Raw genomic sequence first — 9,889 nt, forward strand, 5'->3', positions numbered from 1 at the left:
CTTGCTGGACATTTGATTGACTCTTTCAGATATTATTTGTGGCTCTCTTTTTCGTCCTCTTTGCAGTGATGTTCCTGCATAAAAGCCTTTACTCTTAATCTTAAACTGATCAGATGGTTTGGTTAAAGGGACTATAGTCTATTAAAGTGTCTTTCTTTGGTTCCGATTGTTACTAGGTTCTGATAGTAATTTGGTAGATTTTATTTATTTTATCTAGCCTATGTATAGCCTCAGGGAATATAGGCTGTGCCTGTAATTTTATTTATTTTATCTAGCCTATGTATAGCCTCAGGGAATATAGACTGTGCCTGTAATCAAATTCTTAATTAAATGACCTTAACCACATTTCTGTTGTCCTTCTTAATTTCATAGGCTCAACATTCTTGTCTATCAATGGTAAAACTTGTATTATCTAATTAAATTGAGTTTTACTTAAAAGTAATCCAAAAGTAACTGAAAGTAACTTGTAGTTACTTTTTAAATGGAGTAATCGGGATTACGTTACTGACATTTTTTAGCAAGTAACTTGTAACTGTAGGGGATTCCTTTTTAAAAGTAACCCTCCCAACCCTGCACCAGGGTCATTAAGCCATACAGCCTGAATTATTTCTAATGCTTCTCTCACTCACTTCTCCCCTCTCTTTCCAGTCAGAGCGTAATCCTTTTCATCACCTGGAGACATTAAAAAGGTATTTAATCACATTTGGATTTCTGTAACTGGTTATACTCTGGCCTCTGTAAAAAAAAATCTATTTCCCGCCTACAAATGGTTCAGAACTCTGCAGCCAGACTACGAACCCAAAAGAAACACAAAGAAACACGATCACATTACACCCATCCTACACTACTGGTTACCTGTTAGCTTTAGAATAGATTTTAAGATTTTACTGATAACTGTTGATCTATGTATACAGTTTTAACCTGTATTTGTTATTTGCTGCCCCCGTATGTAAACTTTGTTTGGAAAGGTGCAATATAAATAAATGCATTAATATTAAATTCATTATCTTCTTGTCCTGCCTTCCTCCCATTCCACAGTAAATCACCATGCAGTAAAAGTGACATGACCCTTAAGCAAACCAATTACATTTCAACAAAATACTCAACATAGGTTAAACTCTCCCCTGCAGAAAACGTGTTTAAAGTGACAGAACAATGTTGCATTGAAGTGAACAAGTTAATACCATTCTAAATGAACAAAACAAATAGGACATAAAGTATATGGCCTACAGTACAAAATACCTTATAGGAAAAACCCAACTGAGTGAGTCACAATGCAAGAAATTGAGACGACAGCCAGTTGTATGAGTTTTCAAATGCTTATACGTATATTGAGGAGATAGAATGGAGTTACAGAAAGCAGAGATAGAACATGTCTCCTAATGATGACAAGATGGTTGATCTATTTATAATACAGCCTTATCAGAATACCCATAGCCATACCCCATGCCATAATGGTTGAGAGCAGTGGCCTCTACCGGCCGGGAGATTTCTTCATGATGATTCTTTCCTTCCTGTAGAACCAGTCTGATGACGTTTGGGAGTTGTAGACATGTTTTTATGTATTGTTATGCCTACTGTAGCCTACAGCACTTTTGGTCGACTATGTTGCTTATAAATGTGCTTTAAAAGTAAAGTTGGATTGGATTGGAATATTCTGACCCACAACCTTATCAAACATTGTAATTAAATTATGTGGGTAAAGACCGGGACAGATGGTGGATGGGAACCATAATAGAGACAGAGAAATATGGGAAAGGGCACCTAGGATGGTAAACACAAGGCATTCTGTCTAATAAACTATTCAATCAAAGTGGTATCTAAAATGTCTGTTATGAGGGAAGGAATAAGTGGCAAGGTTTAAAAACAGGGTCAACTAATCGACTGTGCCGAGAGCATTGATTGATTGATTGAAATATTTATTAACAGTTTGTAGAATTTACAGTACATTTTAAGCACAAACTCAATACAAAGACTGTTAACTGTGAGTGGACGACCCAATTAAGCATTACACTTGTTTACAACAGGGTCCACATTGTTCAATTCATCAAAACATTTAGAGACATACAAATAGACATTTCTATGTAGCTAAAGAACAGAACAGGAATTCATCATTATAGGAAGCAAAAAAGGGAAAAGATACATTATACAGTGAGGGGAAATGGGGGTGGGGGGGTGGGGGATTCAGATTTTACAGAGGCCAGTTTCGAATTGCAGCCATCCGTAGGTGCCCTTTGAGAGCGGTTTTGAAGGAGTCAAGGGATTCACATGTCTTAATGACTGTTGGTAGGGCGTTCCACATTTTGGTGGCATAGGAGCGAAAAGAATTTAGTCCCTTGTTTGTGCCGAATCTGGGTTGTACATGGTTTGTTGCACTCCCTCTGGTGTTGTGGGTGTGGACTTCGTTTACATTAAGGAAGTATTTAGACAGGTACATGGGTATCTTGGTGGTGTATCGAATCTTGTGGACCAGACCCATTGCAAGATGCTGTACTCTGTCGTCGACCCTAAGCCATCCCAGCCTGTCAAAGTGGGCAGGGGTGAGGTGGGTTCGGGGGGTGAGGCCAAGTAGGAGCCTGACCAGTTTGTTTTGGGAGGTCTGGAGCCTTGAAAGCACAACGCTGTTAAGAGAGCAGGGTTCAGAGCTTTACAATTAATGATATGACTATGGGCTGCTAAGGGTGAATATAACGGTAGATGGAACACTAAATCATTCATAAACAAGTAAACAAAATATTTCCATCAGTAGGTTATTCAGTAGACATGATGGTAGGTTGCTCAGTATAGGACAGCATGGTAGGTTGTTCAGTTCAGGAAGAAGGACTACCCTGTAAACAAAGATATACTTTTGTTCAAAATTTGTGGAGATTAGCAAAACTATATATTTTGGAATCTTCAGAACATGGGGAATCCAAAAAGAAAACTGAAAAAAATTGTTATTCACTCATTTCTTTACACATATTACACACTTATTATTATTGATTTTTATTGTTAACTAACTGACATCACCTAAAAGGTGAGTAGGCTATCAGGTGAGTATGCGTGGGCCTTAAAGGCTCATACATAGTCTGGATTTTCGGTGGTGAGCTGACCACCGGAGCTGAAATAACGTTGAGCGGCGGTGAGTAAAAACAGAGAGAAGGGCTGGAGCCTCGGTGGAGGTGGTTTGCTCTTCACCACGGCTCGTTGTTGTACTCGTCATGTTGTAGTTCGGTGGTCACCTCACCACCGAAAATCCAGACTATGTATGAGCCTTAAGACTAAGACTAAATGACTAAGTAAGATTTTGATATTTAGTCAACTAAGACTAGACTAAAGCCTGAACCACACCAATGATTTGCCATGCAACTCATTGCGACAAAATTGTGCTTTAACTGGACATTGCACACAAGCACCGAGGTGTGCCAAGCTGCAACGAATATCTGTTTCCATTTTCATTATGTAACGTAATGTAAATCTCTGAGTTTCATGTTTCAAATCATGTTGTTGCTTCTCGACCCATTGGTGTGGTTTGGGCTTTCTAAGAAAAAGATCCAGATGACTAAAGTAGAACTGAAAGGAAATGGTGTGTTATTCAAAAGACTGATTATTATTATTATTATTATTAGTAGTAGTAGTAGTTTTTTATTTAGATTTTTTGACATTGTCCTCTGCTTTTCTCTTGGCACCCCCTGGTGGCCATGTGACTCACTGCAGTAGAGCCTGTTGACACGGTTGATGTCGTTGCTGCTCATTTCTCTGGCGCCCCCTATTGTGACGCTGGGGTCTGGCCTAGGAACAATGGTAGCGAGCACTCCCCTCTCTCTGGAAAAAGCATATCTGACACACACCCACGCATATACATGCACGCACACACACACACACGCACACACGCACACACACACACACACACACACACACACACACACACACACACACACACACACACACACACTTGTATTACCAGTAAAACGCCTGAGGGCGAGAAGTGACCTCGCCCTGGTCGCGTGCACGCATCCGCCTGGGTGACAGCAGACGCTGGCGCTTTGGCATGGGGGTGGAATTAATTCTGTACTGGCTATATGTGGAGCGTGTCTCGAGTGTACAGGGTTTGATGAGGTCAGATCAACATATGGAATGTCAGCACAGGTCAGCTCCATATATGGAGATCTAAGAGTGGTAGCAGGGACATTCTCTTGAGGGCCGGGCCTAAATTTCCGGGCCTGTTGAGAACTCTAGTTTTCGCCGGCTGCCAGGCGCAGCTGCACTCATATCTTTGGGGCAGGCCCGTCTAGAGTTTGAATGGACAGGTATCAGTCAAAAGGGAGACATTGAAGAGGAAGGATGGATGGGGAACGATCAACATATGGAATGAACAGGTTCTGACATATATCCATATATGGAGATCTAAGGGTTTGAGGTTTGAGGTCAGATGTCGAGTTGCTAGCCAATATTGATTCAGAGCGAGCGTTTGCACACACACACACAAATGCATGCACGCATGCACGCATGCACACACACACACACACACACACACACACACACACACACACACACACACACACACACACACACACACACACACACACACACACACACACACCCACACACACACACACACACACACACACACACACACACACACACACACACACACACACACACACTCACCTGCCGTAGTGCATAACAGAGTTGTAGTCGTAGGGTGTTTCCAAGTTGTTGGTATCCACCTTACGGAAGTTGTGCTCCGTTCCTGTAGAGAAGCAGAGCCGACCAATCAGAACACAGAGCACCTACCACCAGAACCAATCAGAACACAGAGCACTTACCACCAGAATCAATCAGAAGACAGAGCCATCTCATTATAAACGAACAATCAGACGATGACATATTCATACAAAGTATATACTAGATTGTTTGTATCCACAGCATCCCTATGGACAAAATGTCTTAATTAATTAATTAATTAATGTATTAATTTATTCATTTTATTCATCCATTCATTCGTTGTTTTATTATTATTGTCTCTACTACGTTTCTTTCTTGTTTTAGTCTGACGTCTCACGTAAATGGAGCCTCCACCGGGAGGACATAGTCATCCTACTCTTCCCGCTTAATGGAAAAACACTGTTTCACCTTAAATTAAATTAAGACTATTATATTGCAACCTGCTGGTATTACTAATGCTTGCAAGTACCAAATTGTTAGACCTAAAGTCAGCAAGAAAATGTTCAGACTGTCCCCATGATATCAACCTCAGCATCAGAAACTGAACAAGACACTTGTTTCCCACACAGAGCAGGTCCACAGAGAGAGAGAGAGAGAGAGAGAGAGAGAGAGAGAGTGAGAAAGAAAATAGTACGTAGTGTGCGCCTACTATAGTACTTCCTTCCTTACTGAAGTCAAGTGACGCAAGGCTCACCTCCCACTGGCCGGAGGAGAAAGAAAGGGGGGCAGCGGGGGTGATTGACAGCTGTGGCGGCCAATCGCCGCGTCCAGTCGGGTTTTAGTCATTATCCGAGGTCCGAGACATACGGGAGCCGCTCCGAACATACCTGGGAGTCATGTTTGGATCACGGGCTTATCCAAAGACCTCTAGTATAGAGGTAGTTAAATGGTATTGATCCCAGGCTTGAAGAGGGAATCTTGACACGCCAATAGCCAGAGTGCCATATATTTCGCCAATAGCCAGAGTGCCATATATTTCATTTAGGACAGCAGGTAGACAGAATCCAACGTTTCGGCGGTTAAGCCTTCAGCAGGGAATACAGAGCACAAAATGGTTCACACTTAAATATGGTGCCAGAGAGTCATGCAACCAATCAGAAGGGGTTAGGGAAACACAGGTTACTGTAAATAAGACCAGTCCCTGTGCTATGAGAAGTAGGGATCAAGGTCATGTGATGTCTCAAGTTCAAGTACAGGAGGAGTTACCTCAAAAATTACTATAAGAGGCTCTGGAATATCAATTCCTTGTCAGAGAGACCATTAAATACATCTGAGAAATCCAGCAGATATACAGTTATGAAATGAAGAGCCATACAACAGTAAAATATACTACAAAATTAAATACATTCAATATAATACATTTTGTAATATAATAGTACTATTCGGTGTAAGAATATGACATACCTCGTTGTCGCGGGGTATGTCATATTCTGGCTCAATCAATTTTAACTAGGGGCATTTAAGTCTACATTCAGGACATGTATTTAACCCACATATATCTTTGAATATTGTTTTTCTATATATCTGATTATATTGAATGTATTTAATTGTGTAGTATATATTTTACTGTTGCATGGCTCTTCGTTTCATAACTGTATATCTGCTGGATTTATCAGATGTATTTAATGGTCTCTCTGACAGGGTTTCCTCCGGGTGCCGTCTCTATTCATATATACTCTAAGACAGGGACTGGTCTTATTTAACCTGTGTTTCCCTAACCCCTTCTGATTGGTTGCATGACTCTCTGGCACCATATTTAAGCGTGAACCATTTTGTGCTCTGTATTCCCTGATGAAGGCTTAACCACCGAAACGTTGGATTCTGTCTACCTGCTGTCCTAAATAAAATATATGGCACTCTGGCTATTGGCATGTGTGGCCACTTGTTTCAAGATTCCCTCTCCAAGTTCTCTCCCATGGGCCAGCACCGCTAAAAAAGGATTTTGGTGTGTGTTAGCACCATTGATCCCAGGCTAACATAGAGGTAGTCAAATGGTATTGATGATACCAGGCTAGTATAGAGGTAGTTAAATGGTATTGATACCAGTCTATAAAGGTATTTAAAATGGTATCGATACCAGGCTAGTATAGAGGTAATAATGGTATTGATCTCTGGTTACCTGGTTGGATGTTGTTGTAGACAATGGTGACGTGGTCGTCTCTGTCGGATCGGTTCTGTTCGTGTGTGAAGCCCAGAGCGTGGAGAACCTCATGCTGGATGGTACCACGGTAGAGGCAGCCCCTTCTCTGTAGAGAGATCAGCTGATGGCCTCCCTGGCGGCCCACGTATGACCAGCACCTATACAGTGGGGTGTATTTGTATTCTTTGTATTTATTTATTCAGCACAGTATAAAAACAACATAGTGAACATAAATATGAAAAGGGTAAGGTGCTAGGCTGAGGCAAAAAAGCCCAAGGGGCTTATACGAGGCCTCTACCTATATAAATTAAAATGAAACATTGTACATGAGATATAGAATATCCAGAAAACATGAATGCAGTATATAAAACATAAACAAAACAACAAAACAAAAACACAACATTGGTTATTTACATGATTAGAGAAAAGAATAGATGATACAAAGAATTATAATTAGGTGATCTGGTCAATTAAGTGGGTCCTAAACTTATGTTTGATTTTTTTTAATGAAGTAGAATTTGATGAGATTGCTGTATAGGTGTTCCATAGCTGGGCCCCCCTGTATCTGATGGAGAACTGACACAGACCAGTACGGAACTTACGGTGCATACGCTGGTTAGACTAACACTCAGCATTACTCAGCATTAGTCCGACAACACCGTCGCTCCTGACATGCGTGGCAGGTAACAGCTAACACGTGGCCAGTTAAACTCAACCGTGACTCCTGACACGTGTAGCAGGTTAAAACTAACCCGTGGCAGGTCAAAACGTACCCGTGATGACAGGTTCAAACTAACCTGCAACCGTTTTCGGTTTGTGTTTTGGATAGGATAAATGCGTGTCGGGACTGTTAATCTCACATTATAATTAACTAAATGTCTGTAGGTCTGAAAAAAATAATTTACATGGTGAATCACATCTTGATGACATCATCAAGATCTGACTCACCATGTTAATGATTTTGTTCAGACCTCCGGTTCTAGGAAACACAGAATGACGTTTTTTATTATTTCCACACAACAGTAAAATGTTGAAAATGAGTGGAATGCCCCTTTAAGTGCAATTTGAAAACATAAAGGAAAAACAGCGCCCTCTGCATGATGCTCAAAGTTTGGTCTGAGGACCTCAAGGGGTCCTTGAGGAGGCAGTCCACAGCAAAATATGGAACATTTTGCCACTTTAATCCCACTTTGAAAATAGCCAATCTACAAGCTCACAAACGTGTCCCATTACTGCCCATTTTGAGCTTATAAGATTGGCTAGATTTTCGAAACATTTTGATAAATCTTCAAAACATTTCCCTAGCAGAAAATATTTTCATATGGGGGTCTGCAGAATGCATGTCAATTTGGGGGTCCTTGATATGAAAATGTTTGAGAACCACTGGTTTAGAGTTTACAACCCAACCCAAACAAACGCACCATACCCACAACATAGCCCCCAGGCTTAAACATGCCTAAAATCAGATCTTGAACACAACAAAACCTAAACTCAGGATTAAACTGGAGAAATTTAAAAATGAGTGGATCAGACTCCCTTCGGATACATGGCGAATGCATTTATTCCTTGCATTGTGCCTACACATGTTGCGACTTGCGGTCGCAACATGTGTAGGCACAGTGCACTGAAGTTTTTTAATTCCCCCTCACCCCATACACCCCCACCCACACGTGCGTGTGTGTGTGTGTGTGTGTGTGTGTGTGTGTGTGTGTGTGTGTGTGTGTGTGTGTGTGTGTGTGTGTGTGTGTGTGTACTAACCCATTCCCAGCGAAGAAGTATATAAAGTCTCTATGTCTCCTCCTCCACACAAAACGGATGCATGTGGATCGATGGAAGGTGACCAGCCCTCTGATGATGGTGATAGTCTCCCTACGGCCTGCAAAGGGAGACAATTATAGTTTTTGAGCGGTGCTCACCGCTCCTTTACATGACTATGTGTGTCCGTCTGTTCATATCTGTGTCTGTCAGTTTGCTGTATAGGACCTTTGACCCTGCTGTTTACACTATTGACCCCTGTGGCTGCAGATGCGGGGCCATTCACACTAATCACGTTTACATTGTGGTCCAGTGTGCATTTAATCTTTTATTTGAAGGGACATATGCAGCACCTGCATCATCCCAAAGCCTATACCGCTCATGCAAGGATGCACTGTGATTGGCCAGTAGCTCCTTTGGAATAGCTCTCGGTTGCTAGGCGATCAATAAACAGGAAATCTTTTTTTTTTATCCATGTATCTCTGGTTCTTTTCCCAGATTGCTTTTTTGATCAAAACAACCTTTATTCTTTTTTGTCCGGGTAGCTCAGTCTACGCGGGGGGGCATAGCCTCCCGCATGTTACCGGCTGATACCGACAATTAGCCACCCCGACCTACTTCTTCAACCTTTATTCACGGCTAATAACTAAAGTGTCGCTGATCGCAGTTACAAAATATATGTTTCGGGATAATTAAAATAAGATTGTTCACGGCCCGGGAAGGTCTTGTCTTCAAAATATATGCACTGCAACAGTATGCACTGAAAAAACTTTGCAAGGCATAAATGCAGCAGGAAATATATCTGCCAGTAAATTAGTTAACTGAAGGCATAAGGCTTATTAGCCATGCTTTGATCATTTTAATAATATTGTCAATCAATCAATCAATCAATCAATCAATCAGAACGTACTGTATCTACTAGAGATGTACACAGGGATGATCACTTTGCCGTTTCTCGTTGGCCACAGACATCCCCTCGAAACGCTCGATGTGCACGGAATTGCGTTCCTGCTGTTTGACATGGCGATGTCACCAAACATGATATGAGGGTCACCTCTGTTACGACCTACACACATTCACGCACACACACGCACGCACGCACGCACGCACGCACGCACGCACACACACACACACACACACACACACACACACACACACACACACACACACACACACACACACACACACACACACACACACACAACATGATATAGACAGTGATATACACACGACACACAACACATATTAAGCAGCCATGTGTTGTCTCCTTTAAGCAGCCATAAATAG

General features: G+C 41.6%; 1 protein-coding gene across 1 annotated transcript; it reads right to left on the reverse strand.

Annotated features, from left to right (window-relative positions):
* Positions 1-625: 625 nt before the first annotated feature.
* LOC310873580 (high choriolytic enzyme 1-like) lies at positions 626-9,636 on the reverse strand (the record flags this gene model as incomplete). Its single annotated transcript, XM_083786075.1, has 6 exons — positions 9,513-9,636; positions 8,606-8,723; positions 6,827-7,005; positions 4,651-4,732; positions 3,692-3,804; positions 626-672 (listed from the first exon to the last, which is right to left on the reverse strand). The coding sequence occupies exons 1-6, from the start codon at positions 9,622-9,624 to the stop codon at positions 626-628; spliced, it is 651 nt and encodes a 216-aa protein (XP_083642201.1). The 5' UTR covers positions 9,625-9,636.
* Positions 9,637-9,889: the final 253 nt, after the last annotated feature.

This window comes from Protomyctophum parallelum, assembly GCF_964188405.1.
Source record: "Protomyctophum parallelum genome assembly, chromosome: 1".
In the NCBI taxonomy this organism is placed as follows: domain Eukaryota; kingdom Metazoa; phylum Chordata; class Actinopteri; order Myctophiformes; family Myctophidae; genus Protomyctophum; species Protomyctophum parallelum.